Source organism: Oryzias latipes, chromosome 11, assembly GCF_002234675.1.
Source record: "Oryzias latipes chromosome 11, ASM223467v1".
NCBI lineage: Eukaryota > Metazoa > Chordata > Actinopteri > Beloniformes > Adrianichthyidae > Oryzias > Oryzias latipes.
Genome location: NC_019869.2, coordinates 26,829,823 through 26,846,925, shown reverse-complemented (window position 1 = coordinate 26,846,925; position 17,103 = coordinate 26,829,823). Strand labels below are relative to the sequence as shown.

Sequence of the window (17,103 nt, the reverse complement as noted above, 5' to 3'; positions counted from 1 at the left end):
TGTGTGTGTGTGTGTGTGTGTGTGTGTGTGTGTGTGTGTGTGTGTGTGTGTGTGTCTGGGCAGCATCTGTGGAGAAGTTCCAAACATCCAGTGGTTTTTGCTGATCAAATATCTTGCAGAAAAGGTCCAAACTTCTTTTAATTCAATGTCTGGGGCAAATATTCTCCAGTGGGGGGGTCACAGAAGAGAGGTTTTTTTTTTGTTTTTTTTTTACATTTTTACATCACACGTCACGTGACAACCAGTCGGAATAAAAGTTCGTAAATCCGGGAATCCTGACTGCTCTGGAAGGCACCACCACTCATCAGCCGCCCCCAGCTCTGCGGAAAGCCCCACGGCGCAGACCCCGATCCAGCTCTCGAACCCCCGGCATGGACGCCCTGAGGGAGGCGGGCAGAGCTCTGACCCGGAGGCCCAGTGCGGCCAAACAGCCGTGGAGCTCCGGCAGACACAGAAGTAAGCAGGCGGCGGGGAAACGCGGAGTTTCTGTGACTTTGATTTTGTGTTACAGGAAAGTTCAAAGTGAACTTTGTGTTCAGTTCAAATCCAAACTTTTTATGTGAAGATTCTGATGATGATCTCTGACATGACCTGCTGCCACAGAACAGACAGGTCACAGACGCTGTCCGCGCGCGCATGCGCGGATCTGTGTTTGTGTGTGATGTCTCCTGGCAGCACTACTATGAACCTGTCTTGTATTTTTAGGGTATCAGATGAAAAGCAGCTCTGGTGTGTTGTTTCCATGTCCCTAACAGGAAGTGTGTGAAGGTTCAGAATCAGAATCCTTTTATTGTCATTGTTTATGCCATATACATGCCATATACAATGAAATTCCAGCAGCCTTGGAGTGCTGAAGAAAATAAAATAAAAGAAGAAAAAATGAAAATACTGTAACTCACATGTCTAAACAAAAATGTACAATATGTACAGAAACAATTAAATATTAAATACGTATGAAAAAACCGAATGGAATGAGTTGAGTTGCCATGAGTGCAGCATAGATATTGTGTGTTATTGCACACACGTGTAGACAGTAATTTAGCGTTTGTAAAAAGTCCGAGTGGGGTGTAGTTGGTGGAAGAGTGTGTATTCCGTATAGTGATTGCCTGTGGAAAAAGATGTTCCTTAATCTGTTGGTCCTGGTTCTGATGGACCGGTACCTCCTTCCAGAGGGCAGCAGGTCAAAGGGAAAGCAGGATGGGTGGAGTCAGTGGTGATGTTGGTCACCCTGCATCTACAGATGGATTTCAAACATGTCTGGACTTGTCGGATTATATTGCATTTTATTTTAATTCTAGTAAATATTGAGTTGTTTTGAAAGCTGCCATTTCCCTCAGATCAAGTTTCTTGGTTCAGGTTTAGGTCATTTCTGCTTCCCAGAAGTCTTAGCAGCTCCCTACAAATGCTGACCCACTTGGAGTAGAAGACTGCACTGTAGTGTAGATACAGATCCAGCACTGACTCGTATCTCTGGACTCTGGACTCAGAACCTGGTCTAGGTCTTCTTTTCGGGGTTCACTTACATCCAGAGTGCCAGATGACTGCACACAATTGACGTCACCAACAACATGCAAGTGGATTGTTTTATTAAAAGTTTGTTGCTCCATAGTTTTGTTTTCAGACAAGATTATTGAAATGTTGTTGCAAGAAGTTAAAGAAACGTATTTTGATTTGAGGCTTTTAACTAATTTTTGTTTATTTTGTGGCATTCTTACAGTAAAAGTGTTGAAGGTTGTTTTAACCCAACATCAATTGAACAACCTCCAATATCAGAATAACTACAAGAAGGAAAGAAAGACAACAGACTCAGAGATCACACCCAACAAACGTAATCAAATACAGAATATGCACTAGACTGGAGATGATTGTCTGTTGGGTATTATTCTCTGTTCGCTCTCCTCATTAAAGGTACTTTGGTCTGTTGTCTTTCTTTCCTTCTTGTAGTTATTCTGATGTTGGAGGTTGTTTTAATCAAAGTATCTAATGGTTCAAATCAGAAGTTATTTGTTGTTTGTGATACATATTCATAGTGTGCAGCAGTGGATGCAGTTGATTTTAGTGTAAATGAATCTGTCTGTGTCAGGACAGCTTTAAGAACAAAACTCGTTATGCTGGATTCATGCAAATCACAGCTGTAATGACACAAACAGACCAGGAGTCTGCTAAAAAAGCAGGGGGGGGGGGGTCACATTGGTCTGTAACATTACTGAGCAGATTTTCTCTCTGTACCAATATGAAATGGTTTTCTCAAATCAAACTATCCTTAATGAACAGGGATGTGGTGGAACAGAAGCAGAGCATCTTGGGTATTCTCAGTATTCCGCCCCAACCAAAGAGCTCCAAAGGTGGTTAAGCCGGACTGGCACATGGAAACCAGGGTGCAACTCCTGTGTGAGGTCCTTGGGAAAGACCTTGTGGCTACTACGGTCCCCGGGGGTCGTCCTCTGATCGGAAGATTGCATGTTCGATTCCCGCCTTGCCCGCCCATATGTGGAAGTGTCTTTGGACAAGACGCTGAACCCTGTGGTGGTTTCATGTTGGCGCCAGTGTTCAGTGCAGTGTCTGAATAAGACTGAGACTAGAAAGCGCTTTGGGCCTTCGAGGAAGGTAGAAAAGCTCTTTACAAGTTTATGTAGCCACTAGGGGGCCTACTCTGGATCTCCCTGATCCGGTCTGCGGCTCGGGTGAAAATCTCTGCCAAACCACATACATGTGCAGATCAGTGGAAGCTGATTGGCTATGGCCATCCCCTGAAGGGAGATGCTGGATGGCGAACAAATGACGTGAACCTCAGCTGTGTTTTGATACACAAACCAGCTAAAACAGTTAGCTCAGCTAAAACTCATCTGAAGGGTACGAGGTTCCTCCTGGAAGGAGTTTTTCAGATGGGGAGAGGATCCAAAACGATCGGCTCACAGTGAAGACGACTGTTTGGAACTCCTAGAGAAATCCTGGCTGGTGTTAAGGTCATGAGCACTGAATCTGCTTACGAACGTCAAACTGGAACCATGCTACTCGCAGCGCTTTTCCTCTTTAGTCCAAATGTCTTCAGGACATTTTTGTGTTGGAAACAATGAACGGCTCTGCAGGGGGTGGGCTTCACCGAGCGGGGGCTGTGTTTGTTCCACAGTTTAACGGGATAATGAACATGACAGCGAGTAAAGATGCTAGCAGCTCCATCAGCATGATGATGATTTAGAAATGTCTCCAAATCCACAGAGACCAGCATGCAGGCTCTGCCGTGTTCACCGTTCTCCTCATCAGGGGAATCTCCAGAGGAGCTTTCTAGACCTCAGACCTCAAACCTGGTTTGAACAGAAACAAAGGCAGAGACTTGGAGGAGTTGGTGGTTTCCTGAGTGATCCAGTGTTTGGTCCAGACACACAGATCAGCTCCGTTGTGGTCACTGTGTGTGGGAAGACCCCATCACTGTCCTGAAGACGCTCCTCTGTGGTTCTTGCTACTGATTAACAGCTGAGTTAAAGGCAGCGGTTGTTCTGGGATTTCCGCCTTTTTCACACGTGAAGCAAACTCAGAGAGTCTCTTTTGTCTTCTGTTCACAAAGTGCACTCTACTTTTCTGCTCCTTTCTGGCTGATGGCTCATCCTACCACCATACTCCTCTTTTCCATCAGGAAGAACAGATCTCAGGTTTTAGCATAAAGTCTGGACTGATAATAATTGGGGGCAACGTTTTCTTGGGATGAGTTTTTCTCAATATATGAACTACTGGAAGGAACTGAAGTCTTTTTGAGTCCTGACGAACCCGTCACCTGTTCAGTTTAAGACTGCGTAGCTTCAAGAAGATGCTTTAGCTCTGCTGCCTGTCTCTAAATTTGGCTCCGGTCCTTGTGTGTGGAACCAAAAATGACTTCTGATCCACTGATGCAGATGGCAAATAGATGCACCTCAGGGATGATGTCACTTCCTGTTTCAGTAGGTAGAAGTATCAGGTGGATGATGGAGTCTTCAGCACGAGATAAGCCAGTATTGTTTGGATCACTGTTCAAACGTTAAGGGTAAAAAGTGACAACCAAAATGTTGTCATCATTGCTGCTGAAAAATACAGTTTGGGTTTTTACTAGCAGAAAATTGAGATATCTTACAAAAGGAGCTGAATTAGACACAGAGGTCAAAAGAACATCAGCTCATATTGTAGCACAGCAGTTGTTGTGAATGCAGCCCTGCGTTTTATGGAAGAGCATGAATCACTCTTCTACATGATTTATCAGCACTGATGTCCAGGAACGCTGCCTTCAGTTCATTCCAGGGTCCTGCAGCAGTCGGCTGCAGACAGCGGTCAGAGACTCTAGAGGCAGATTGTTTGAACCAAACCTCACTTATTTGCTAGAACAATGGAACAAACAGCGTTACTTCAACATTCCTTCATGTCATTTTCTTTGATTACTAATGTGTGACTCAGACCATATAAAACATTATGAAGAACCTTCAAAATAAAACGATGTGTATTTTACCACAAACCAAGTGGACCAGAGAACCTATTTCTGATATTTTTCTGTTACACTGATGTCACCGTGGGTTCTTATGTGTTCAAAGTAATGTCAACATGAAAAAACTGTCAGGTTGTTAGAGGGGGGGGGGTGGTAAAAACCTAAATCCATGAGGTGACGTAAGTGTACTCTTTTCTTCTTCTTTTTTTTCAGATGTAAATCTGTTTCTTGGGAGTTGCTCCAGCACCTTTGTCAGTATCTGACAGAGTCATGAGTCGTCACACTCATGACAGGTGTTGGACTGGTGTGTGAGTGGGGGGGGGGGGGGCTGCAGGTCTCTCTGGTCAAACAGGAACTCCGCCGTTTCCTCTCACAGCCGTTTGTGGCCTTTGAGCTCAGAGGGCTTCACATTCCCAGGCTGCATGGTGCCTGGTACCTGCCCTGCTCCTGGGATTAGTCAGGTGGGAAGCTGAGGCTGGTCCCACTGCTGTTGGCAGAGCAGCAAAACCTCCTTCAGTCAGCTTTAAACGTCTGCAGAAAACATTCAATTCCTTTCCAACGATCTGTGTCTCTGTGTAGCTGCAGTTTGGTTGGACAGTTTCCTAAACTGCTGAACATTAAGCCAGCATTGTTAGCAGTGGGAGGGAAAGGGATATTTTCTGCCAGTCTCTCAGTTTCAGTAAAGGGGGGAACACAGTGCTGCCGCCTAGTGTATAAAACAAATACTGCAGCTTTAATCAGCAAGCAAGGTTCCAGGTTGCTAGGTAACCAAAGGTTCAAAGTGATCTCACTCGTCAATTTTAGTATTTTACTTTACTGCTGCAAACACTGATGGGATTGCAGTGTTTCACAGCATATGTCAGACAAACTCCCAGCATTCCGTGGGTCAGAAGCAGTTGGCGTCTGGTCTTGGAGCCCATCTGTACTAAAGACATGCTAGATAAGACATTCCTCCAAACATTTTTCCAGACACCTTTTTATGACTTATGTGGAGTTTTACAGTGGAGGAAATAAGTAATGGAGACCTTGTTTATTTTGTAGGTTTGCCCACTAACCAGAAATAGACAGGCTGTCATCCTGATGGTGGCTTCATTTGAAGTAAAAAAAAATCAAGAAATCCACTTTAAAGGATTGATATGAATTGATTTACATTTTATTGAGAGAAACAAGTATTTGATCGCCTAGCAACCATTAATTAAAGTTTTTATGTTAGGTCAATGTACAGATGCGATCTTAGATCCTGGGCCACGACTTGGGCGTGGGGCGCAGCCGCTTTGGGACGTGGCGTTTTCAGATAAAAGGGTAAAAAAACAAAAATCCAATATGGCTGCTCAATGAGGGGATTCTCGTCCTGAACGTCCATCCATTTTTTTAACCCGCTGGGGCCGCGTGGTTGCCGGAGACTGTCCCAGCCACTGTTGGTTGAAGGTGGGATACCCCCTGAAAACCTCGCCAGCCTGTCTGTCACAGGGCCCATGGAGCTGGAGCGGTGGTTTTAGATTTTTCTCTCTCTGTGCTGGTGAGCACAGACATCAAGGTGCTTGCTGGCGCCTCTGTAGAGCTCCCCAAAGCTCAAAACTCAACATCATCCATGTTTTCCATGATGTGGCAACCAATGAAGTCCAGGAAAACGTTGGCGGTTGCTTCCATCAAAAGAGAAGCGGCCGACATGAATTTGATGCAGCATTATGGTTCTGTCCTAATCAATCTGTCACCTGGACTGAAGACACCTGTTTGAACTATTCACCTGTAGAAAAGACACCTGTCCACAGAATCAGGCAGACTCCAAACTCTTCAACATTGGAAAGACTAAAGAGATTTCAGTGGATTAAAGGGAGAAGATTGTAGACCTGCACCAGACCGGACTGGACTACAAAACCATCAGCAAGAAGTTACCGTGACAACTGTTGGTGTAACATGACCATCAATGCTCCTTTAGGTCTGGGGCTCAGAACCAGGTCAGACCTGCTGGGGTTTCCATGATCATGAGGAGTGGACTATCCGGCTTTTACAACAGAGGGAAGGATGGAACCGGATGGAACTGGAACCGTGACGTCCACCCGGAAGAGCAGGTTCTCCACCACATCAGGAGGAGCCTACGAAGAAACATTTATGCCGCCATAAGGAGAATAAAAGTCACAGTTAAAAAAGGAAATATCGCTGAACTGCAAACAAAATGTTCAGTTTTAAAAACGAGACTTTCTAAGTTGTAAAACACCAAATCAGAGAGAGAGGGATAGCAATATTCAAGAAAAAGTATCTGAAAACGTTTGTGTCTCAAATGCAAAAATAGGTTTTGAAACCAAAGAAAAAGATTTTGAAAGCAAACATTTAAGATTGTGAAAGTTTGAAAGTTTAGTTTAAAAAAAACTGAACATTTTGTTTGCAAATCAGGAACTTTTGGTCCAAATCTGTGATTTTGTTCTTATTGTGGTGGCACACAGGAGCCAGGTGGACAGAGGTGGACAAACAGTCTGGATCTCCTCTCAATGAGGTGTGTTGGCATGTCCAGCTGCTGCAGAGGTTTGTCCCTCAGCTGGTCTGGGATGGCTGCAGTCTCCTCCAGACGGGGCTGAAAGAGGAGCCTGGTGGGGGGGTTGTGAGTACGTACAGCCTCAGATGGGTTCACATCATAGATTTTTTTATTTTTACATGTAGAATCAGTTTCCTGAAGTTGTCAGCAAATCCATTCCTTTTCTAAACCCGGTAACTCCTTCTGGGGTCACAGGGTTGCTGGAGCCTATCCTAACTGCTTTTTGGATGAAGGCGGGGTTCCTGTACAGGCTGCCAGTCTGTCATAGTGGTTGATGTCAAATGCTTTTGGAATGAAGTAGCCGCCTCACCCAGAACAGCAGGTCTGCAGCATCACCTTCACTGAGGCTTTTACAGTTCAACACGTCCGTTTGAACTCACACGAGCGTGAAGAAGATAAACTTTGTTATCTTTGGACCACTTCTGTGTCAAAACGTGTTGAAACTTTGCATGGATATGGGGGCATTCATGCTTCTCTGTTTGAACTAAATGTGGTGATTTCTGCTTGTCTTAGTCAGACGGTTGTAACTCCAGTGTTGGTATGTCTCTGTGTGTCTAGTTTAGTCTGGAGAAACTCTGACATCTGCAGCTTTCCTTTGTGTGGGAGAACATGTGCCAGCATGAGTTTGTGGTATGCACAGATAAAAGCTGGAAGGAAGAACCTTGAGGTGATGTTTTTCAGCTCTTCCCTCCCCACCAAGACGCTGATGGCAGTCTTTATTGTTTGTACCATTCCTGAGCTCTAGTTATGTCTTATTTCTGCACAGGGTTCACTTGAAAGTCGTCTTTCTAAGATCAGTCATGTATCAGAGAAAATGTTCTGTCTTTCATCACAGGGCATTCCTGCACACATCTTCCCACTTCCTTGTCTTTTTAATAGAGAAGTTTTATCCTTTTACTGTTTACTTCACATCCACTCTGGCCTACATAGCATGTTTTGCTTCTCCACTCCAGAGGAAAGTAGATTAGCAGGGATTGTTTACATCCCTCTAACTTGTGTTTTTTACATTAAGGGTGTTATGATAAATGGATTCATCGATTTCTATTCCTACGATGCAACCAGAGAGAGAAATCTATCAGAATTGATCTACAAAAACACCATTTGGATTGAGACACAGTAGATTTATTCACTCAAACATAAAAACAACCAGTACCATCACTGCAGAGAACACACATGTGATGACATCAGCAAACACGGATCAGTCCATCATTCCAGTCCAATGTGTGACAGACTTTGAATAAAGTCATGTGACCATCCAGTGTCTAGAATGTTCTAAGAATGTTCCCTTTGGATTCTTTGTGGAAAAACAACAGTGGTGAACTTTAGGAAACTAACATGTGAATGGATTTGACATTCATTCTAGTTTACTTGTTGGTTTGGACACAGATTTCATTTCCACTTGATGATCTGGAAGAAATCCAAGAATCTGGAAAACTTCACTGTTCAGTAGCAGGAATTTCTGTCTGGAAGTTTGGATGAAGATGATCTGGATCCACTGTAGGTCAATGAATTGGATCATTCAGAATGAAGTAAAATTAACTGTGAATCATATCAGCAACCACAAATGTGAATCTAATGCTTGTTAAAATGAGTCGTTCCAGCACTAATACTTCCGCAACTTTTATTTAAATATTCCAGAAATGGGTGAGAAATGAATGATGTTGGATGTGTCCAGTTGTATAAGAGCAGCTTTTCAACTGACTGAACAAACCTTCTGCATGTGCTTTCGGCTCCAGAGCTTCCAGAGAATTGGACCGACACACGGGAGACCATCTTGGAGGGGATGACCTTTAACCTCCGTCACCTCGGCATGACCCTTGTGGACCAGCCCAAAGGAGAAGAGCTGTCGGCTTCCGCCGTAAAAAGGATTGTTGCTACGGTCAGAGCTCAATGCGAATCAAAGATCCAGCAGTAAATGAGCTGAAGTTCTGCTTCTCTGTGGTCTGTAGAGAGTAAGGTGTCATTTATAAATCAGTCAGATCATTTTTGTTATTTTTGTAGTATTCTTAATTAAACCACATCAAGGTGGTTCCTCACTAAAGCGTTTTTACATTTTATTCTCAGTTTGATACTCCACAGCAGAGCCAGACTGAAATATTAGTATCTAGTATATGTCTTACATATATTAAAAGAAATGATCAATGATCATTTCTTGGCGATCACCAATGATCAGAAATGATCATTGGTGGAAGAAAATGTTTCTCTCTGATCTGTGGTGGCACTAATGCAGTGTTTTTCAACCAGTGTGCCGCGGCACACTAGTGTGCCGTGGGAGATGGTCAAGTGTGCCGTGGGAAATTGCCCTCATTAACTGATCTAACAACATTTTCCATCTCCAGGATTTCAGCTCTGTGTTCATCCAAACAGGCCCTGATAAAACACTGAGGAGTTAGGAATATAAAAGATGTAAAATACATTTTCTTTGCGTTTATTTTATTTTATTAAAGACATTTTGATAAGAATGACGGTACAGTACCGCGATTCAGCTGCACCTTCGGCTGTATTTTGGAAAAGTCACATGTCATCAGTCTGACCAATCAGAAGTGGTTAAAGTCTTCACTTCCTTGTCCCGATTTAGCTCGTAAAGTCGCTCAGTTCTAAAAAAAAATAGCAGCTAAAGCTCGTCTTTAGCGGTGTAGCTTTCCACAGAATCCGGTATCAGACCGTGGAACAAGTGAACAAAACAATGAAGCTCCGAAAACCGATCTCCGGCCGTTTTATGCACTACATTTCCCATGATGCATGGGGTTGTGAGATTGACAGCGCACAAGATCTGTTGTTAAACGTCTTGAAACAACGAACACACATCAATCTGTTTTTAAATCTTCTAACTTAACTTTTATTACATCTTTTAGAAAAAAACAGCTGCAGTTTCCAGCTTTTTCTGTAACAATTATCTCAAAAATGCATGAGAGATTGTGGAGGGGCTGTAGATCAATACAGACTATGAGTTTCTCCTTTTTTTTTAATTTTTGGATGCTGGTGTGCCGCGGGATTTTTTTTAAGGTTAAAGTGTGCCGTGGCTCAGAAAAGGTTGAAAAACACTGATCTAATGCATCCGCCTCTGCGTGTTTCACTTTCTTTAGTTCCACAACGTTAACATCTGTAACATCTGATACAAACCAATGAGAACCATTGCAGACGAGTATAGAAAATACTTCTTATATTAATCAGATAACTAAGATTGATCAGAGACAGTTTATCTCTTGTAAAAAGGCGGAGTCCAGAGTTTGTATTTGGGTATCATCCTGCTTCCTCTTTGCCATCTTTCTCCTTTTTCTCTACATCTGGTGGAACGTTGTCTCTTTAATTGTCCCTGACAGGCCAAAGCCAGTGGTAAAAAGCCCCAGAAGGTCTCTCTCAAGGTTTGTCCTCAGGGAATCGTCTTGTACGACAGACCCACCAACCAGCTCCTGGAGAAGGTCTCCATCTACAGGTATGCGCTGTGGGGGCTGCTGCTCGGAGGTCATGTGATGGACGCAGCACAGATCTGTGCTTTACCTTTCTGTCACCTCCAGAATATCCTACTGCACAGTGGACAAACTGCATGGTAAAGTCTTTGCCTACATCACACAGAATGCCCTCAACGGGACGCTGGAATGTCACGCCTACTTGTGCTCCAAGAGAAGAGAGGTGGGTTATCAATGTTTCAGGCACGTCAACACAAAGAGAAATGTTTCTGGATAGGATTTCCTAACATGTCCTCTTCATTTAGCTTGTACCCAAACATCAGAAGGACCACAGCACTTTCTCCTCACCAACTCCCCTCCTTTCAGGAGAAAACCTGCTTTGCTGCCTCTGGAATCTTTGTCCTCTTGTTGCTGTTGTTCTGCTTTTACAATCAGGAGTCCATCACAATACAAACATGCATTTTGCTCTGAAAAAGGATGGAAAAACCAAAAAAAGGACCCTTGTCCCTTCTAAGATGGTCTATCTCTAAGGAATCTTCTTTCATTGCTGTGTCTTCCTCCTGGTTTCTCAGAAGAAACTCCAGGTTCAAGAAAAACCAGCATTTTCTGAGTGGTTTGGGTTTTTGAGAATGAGATCATTAGACTTTCCATTCCTGGATTAGAACTGATGATCTTTCTCTTGTGACAACAGCAGAGGAGCCAAGAGGAAACTCCAATAAACTCTGAGAAAATTGGAGCTCATGTTTCCATCTCAGCAGATTTGAAGAGAGAAGTTGTGTTGAGTTGGAGCTACATTAGTGCTGAAGCCCGTCTTCAGTTGGAGGAGCAGCTGCTCGATCCTCAGAGGCAGTGGTTCTGAAACAAACGTGCTTCACAAGATTCAAAAGGTCAAAGAATGTTCCAGTGAAATCCTGGAGATCCTGCAGCTTCCTGTGAGGTGTGACAGTGAGTGAGCCCTGCTGGCTGATGACTGACCTGTCTGCCGGCGTGTTGTCTGCAGGCGCAGGCGGTGGCGCTGACGGTCGCTCAGGCCTTCACCGTGGCTTTTGAGCTCTGGCAGGGGGCTAGAGAAGGTGAGCAGACGCATTGCCACACATTCACAGCAGCAGTTCACGTCTTCCTGCGTCTGCTGCGAGTCTCACTGTCTTCAGGGGGTTTCTGGGTAAATGACTGTGGTCTTCCTCAAAGGTGCACGGCATCAAGCTGGTGTGATCAGACGAGCAAACGTGGAATCAGGAACCACTGTCTGGAAAATGGTTTCAAAGTTTCAAATGAAATGAGATGAACAGAAAGAACAGAAGTCTGTCCCACAGGAACACCCCCCCCCCCCCCCCCCAAACGGCCTTCAAAGCTGTGAATCCAGCATGTCACCGTGACATGTCGCTGGTGCAAACGTTCCGGATCAGGATCCGATCAGGTCTTTGTGGATCATTCATGACGTCATTATTCATGACATGAGGAGTTCAGTCTTTTAAACAACCCGTACACACGTTTTCCCGCCTTTACACGTTTTTCTCTTTTGCTTTAAATTCTTGTGTATTACATAAAAAATGTTTAGATAAATCCAAAAATCTTTTTATTTGGTTCTGGGAGTCTATATTATCCTGAAAGACTCTCAGTCTGTCATTTTAGTTTGAATCGTTTTTGTTCTCTGTGTTCTTCTCAGACAAAGGAAAAGGAGTGACGTCTGGTTCTGCTGGAGACACAAGCAGCAGCTCGGACAGGTCCAACAGCGTGGGGAGTCTCAGGGCAGCAGGTCAGGACCCCTCCAGTACGGGAGGGTGGGGGCCACGGGGGTCACAGGGAAACAAGAGGAGAAAAAGCTGTTTCTACTTTAAAGATGCAGAAAAATTGGGGCAAACGTTTCTGTGCATCTTTTTCTTTTTGATTCTAAAAACCTATCCAAGCTATTTAGGAGCCAAAAATGAGGTGCAGTGTTCCCTCAACACATCCTTCAGCTCTCACCGTCTCGCTGTTGATGGTTTTTACAGTGGAGTTCTGTGTCCTGATTGGCTGCAGACCTTGTCAGTCAATCTCTCAGCAGAACGCGTTGAATCTTTGATCGGAATCAGATCAGAAAAGTGTGAAAATGTTGATGTCTGTCTGAGAAAAGTGTGTAGTGAGGAGTTTTACCGGCTTCCCCTGTGACCGGTTATTTCGGGACATGACCCCCACGGTAACGGAGGGACTGCCGTGACAGTCCTGCTCTGGTTCTTTCAGGATCATTCAGTACGCTAGTTTGAATGACTGACTGCAACCAGAACCTGAACCAATTCATGTCCTGTCTGGACTCAGACAACCCCCCCTCCCCCCGCACCCCTCTGGTCCATCCTTTCTTCCCACAGGGACAGCCTTATGGAGCAAATGATATATTTTCTGTTTTTAAAGCAAGTTGTGGTCCAGAAATGAGGCGGGGGGCCCTTCGCAGATTAAGAGCTGCATGCTAACTGTCCCTGTCTCTGCTTCTCCCTCTTCAGATGTTGCCACGGAGAAGCTGTTGGAGCTGGGAGATGGTGGGAATATGGGTGCAGAGAGGAAGGTGGATCAGCCTCAGAACTGCAGCCCTCCTGAGACCCCCAACAACCCCTCTTTGGTACATCCTGTCCTAATTCTGCCTCTTTGAAAGGAAAGCCATCATTTTCTGCAGTTACAGCATCTTCATGATGAATAAACCCACATTCAGGCAGAAACCCCCTAAACTCACTGAAAAGCTCTTTCATCTAAAGCTTGTTTCAAATCGGAGGAAAAACTGTTTGGAGGAAGTTCATAGATTAACTTTAGAAAACATTTTAAAACACTGAATAATAACTCTAAAGTTGATTCTATAAATCATTTCAGTCACTGCACTTTGATCATTTTGAACTTTCTTGGTTCATGTTTGACTTTTAATGTGATTTTAATGATTCACAGCTAACAAAGCAGACAGAAACAGAATCATCCTGTGTTTTCATTTCTATCTTTTGGTCAGTTTTAAATATATTGTTTAGGTTTTCTTTCCTTACTTTTACTCAACAAAAATCACTGGATAACTTTAAAAGGTATAAAATGTTTGTGTTTTAGGAAACAGAAGATGGACTGGATGAAGCTTTTTCCAGGTGGGATGATTTGAGCAAGTGTGAAAAAAGTTTGAATGGTTTTTGGCTGCATGTTCTGTTACTTGATGACAAAACAGTTTCATGGCTGAAATCAAACCTTCCAGAGGGATTCTTTCATTCCGCTGGCCTTGAGGCGCCACCTGCTGTTGATTTGTGCCTCTGCAATTTGTAGATTCCGATTTTTTTTTTACACAAAAAAGTTCGAACTGGTTGTTTAAAGAGACACTAAAGGAATGACTCCTCTCTTCAATCTGCTGTGTGTTTGTCCTCCAGCTGTGCTCTGGATAGCTATGCTTCACTTCCAGGTAAAGTTTAGCTTTGCTCAACCATGGTGTGGTAGTCCTAATCCCTAACCCACATGAATCCACTCCATCACATTCTCACTAGAAACCCCAGTAACACTCTGCAGGGCCATGCTGCCGTGGAAAGTTCCTCCTCCTCCTCCTCTTCCTCTCTTGTCTCCCATTTCATCTCCTTCACACAAACACAACCTCTAACCTGCAGAGAGGAACACTTCTTTGATATATAAATATACACTGACCAAAAATATAAACGCAACACTTTTGTTGTTGCTCCCATTGTTTCTGGTATGAACTCAAAGATGTGAAACATTTTCCACAGACACAAAATAACCAGTTCTCTGAAATATTGTTCACAAATCTGTCTAAATCTGTGATAGTCAGCACTTCTCCTTTGCCAAGACAATCCATCCCACCTCACAGGTGTGCCATATCAAGATGCTGATTAGACAGCATGATTATTGCACAGGTGTGCCTTAGACTGGCCACAAGAAAAGGCCAGAAAATCTTCAGTTGTATCACACAGCACAATGCCACAGATGTCGCAGGTTTCGAGGGAGCGTGCAATTGGCATGTTGATAGCAGGAATGTCCACCAGAGCTGTTGCTAGGGAATTGAATGTCCATGTCTCCACCATAAGCCGTCTCCAAAGGCGTTTCCGAGAATTTGGCAGCACAGCCAACCGGCCTCACAACCGCAGACCACGTGTAACCACACCAGCCCAAGACCTCCACATCCACACATGCTCGTCATCCTCATCGAGGTCTCGACCTCACTCCAGTTCGTCGTCGTAACCGACTTGAGTGGGCAAATGCTCACATGCGATGGCGTCTGGCACGTTGGAGAGGTGTTCTCTTCACGGATGAATCCCGGTTTACACTGTTCAGGGCAGATGGCAGACAGCGTGTGTGGCGTCGTGTGGGTGAGCGGTTTTCTGATGTCAATGTTGTGGATCGAGTAGCCCATGGTGGTGGTGGGGTTATGGTATGGGCGAAGAACACAGGTGCATTTCATTGATGGCATTTTGAATGCACAGAGATACCGTGACGAGATCCTGGGGCCCATTGTTGTGCCGTACATCCAACAACATCACCTCATGTTGCAGCATGATGATGCACGGCCCCATGTTGCAAGGATCTGTACACAATTCTTGGAAGCTGAAAACATCCTATTTCTTGCATGGCCAGCATACTCACCGGACATGTCACCCATTGAGCATGTTTGGGATGCTCTGGATCAGCGTATACGACAGTGTGTTCCTGTTCCTGCCAATATCCAGCAACTTCGCACAGCCTTTGAAGAAGAGTGGACCAACATTCCACAGGCCACAATAGACAACCTGATCAACTCTGTGCGAAGGAGATGTGTCGCACTTCATGAGGCAAATGGTGGTCACACCAGATACTGACTGGTTGTCTGAGTCCCCTGACCCCCTCAATAAAACAAAACTGAAGATTTCAGAGTGGCCTTTTCTTGTGGTCAGTCTAAGGCACACCTGTGCAATACTCATGCTGTCTAATCAGTATCTTGATATGGCACACCTGTGAGGTGGGATGGATTGTCTTGGCAAAGGAGAAGTGCTCACTATCACAGATTTAGACAGATTTGTGAACAATATTTCAGAGAACTGGTTATTTTGTGTATGTGGAAAATGTTTCACATCTTTGAGTTCATACCATAAAAAATGGGAGCAATAACAAATGTGTTGCGTTTATATTTTTGGTCAGTGTATTAGGGAGAATCAAATTATTGCATTAATCCCAATTCATTCATTACTTCACCTTTGCTGCCTCTTTTTGTTTCTCAAAAACTTTATTAAACGTCAAGGGATACAACTCTTCAAAGCAGTTCCTCAAACAAACAAAAGGCAAACCAACCATTGATTAATAGTCACACAGCAAATGTGATAAAGGAAACAGAAAAACACAATGATCAAAATGACAATAATATACACAACAAAATGAAGAAAACTTAAACCAGGACCTAGAGACTAGATGGAAAAGATGTTTCCAGCCGTGCAGAGCAGGCTCTGAGGCCTAATCAGTCCGGACTAAACCTGGTTATGAGTCGCAGAAATGAGAGACCAACCCACATACGTTAGATTTGAGACTGTTTTATAACACACTTCCCTGTGGTTTTCACTTGATCTCCTTGTTCTTCTCAGACTGGCAGTGTCGCGTACTAACCCTCAGGTCATGGACGATGGGGTAACCACTCATGTCTGGCCGGCTGAAGCGGACAGTCTCCATGGAAACAACCCACTGTATTGGATTTTATAGAAATATAATTAAACACAATTATTATTTTAATTTTTTACCCGGCATCTTTACAAATCATTGCTGACAATTGAGATGTTCTGAGGAATCAACCAGCCTTCTATGGATCAAAGTGTGTTTTCACATCTATGACATGACGTGACTTTATGGAGCAATCATTGGAACATTTATGGAGCAATCATTGGAGAAGGAGCTCTGGGGATTCTGTTAAGGGCCAAATAAAAGCAGTCTGAAGACTTCCTGGTCTCCATGATTTCATCATTACATTCTGTGTTGCGTCAAATCCTCCCTAAATATTGTACAGAACAGTGTTTCATTTCTATAAAGCTGGCAGTCCTTGTGTAGCCCACTGAAACACAGACAGGTGGGACACATTTGTTGACAGACTGCAGATATTTCCAATCCAACCACAAGGGGCACAATCACTAGTTCAAAGTCTGGGTAAAAGCAGGAGTTTAGGTCAGGAAGTGTCATCCAACATGGATCCAAAGCCTAACCAGTAAAGACAATCCCAAGGAGAACCTTTAAACCAGATCAGTTTTGGACTGGGTTAACAACAACCACCAACAGTGCTGTTGACCTACAGGCTGGAAACTGGACTATTGTTGGTGGAAGAAGAAGAGGAGGAAGAGGTATTTGCAGGAAGAAGGATACAAGGAAAGCAGCGTGAAGGACTTAGAATAGGAACTCTGACTGGAAAAATCAAAGGAATGACGGTCAGCTACAGTTAGAGTGTCTATGTGGAAATGAGAGGAACTCTGCAGAATGGGGATGTTACAAGGAGCAGAGATGAAGGTGAAGATTCTGTTTGGAGTGAGGAGAATGAATCCATCAGAGGAACAGATGATGCTAGATGTTCTGGAGATAAATGCAGGGAAGCAGATGGAGATGATTGAGAGGAGGAACAGTAATGGTGCTGGTGAAAGGATGCAGAGGTTGGAGGATAGAGGTCCTGGAAGACCAGGGAGGAGCTTCATGTATGTAGAGAAGAAGGACGTCAGGGTGGAGGGTGCACAGAGGGCTGAACAGACGGATACAAA

General features: G+C 44.0%; 1 protein-coding gene across 2 annotated transcripts; it reads left to right on the top strand.

Annotated features, from left to right (window-relative positions):
* The first annotated feature begins 175 nt into the window (after positions 1–175).
* LOC101174278 (low density lipoprotein receptor adapter protein 1-B) lies at positions 176–16,302 on the top strand. Of its 2 annotated transcripts, XM_011481368.3 has the most exons (10): positions 176–456; positions 8,720–8,862; positions 10,307–10,419; positions 10,502–10,616; positions 11,394–11,466; positions 12,060–12,149; positions 12,871–12,986; positions 13,454–13,488; positions 13,762–13,793; positions 15,952–16,096. In XM_011481368.3, the coding sequence occupies exons 1-10, from the start codon at positions 372–374 to the stop codon at positions 15,996–15,998; spliced, it is 849 nt and encodes a 282-aa protein (XP_011479670.1). In that variant the 5' UTR covers positions 176–371; the 3' UTR covers positions 15,999–16,096. The 2 variants fall into 2 exon arrangements, with proteins under 2 accessions (XP_011479670.1, XP_004074469.1); XM_004074421.4 differs by lacking the exon at positions 13,762–13,793 and having other exon boundaries at positions 179–456; positions 15,952–16,302.
* Positions 16,303–17,103: the final 801 nt, after the last annotated feature.

What these genes read in the sequence shown, in the direction of transcription:
- LOC101174278 (XM_004074421.4), top strand. Translation starts at nt 372, where the DNA reads ATGGACGCCCTGAGGGAGGCGGGCAGAGCTCTGACCCGGAGGCCCAGT. An exon ending in TGTGCTCCAAGAGAAGAGAG is followed by an intron (nt 10,617 to 11,393) that starts GTGGGTTATCAA and finishes TGTTGTCTGCAG; the next exon opens with GCGCAGGCGGTGGCGCTGAC. An exon ending in CTGGCAGGGGGCTAGAGAAG is followed by an intron (nt 11,467 to 12,059) that starts GTGAGCAGACGC and finishes TGTTCTTCTCAG; the next exon opens with ACAAAGGAAAAGGAGTGACG.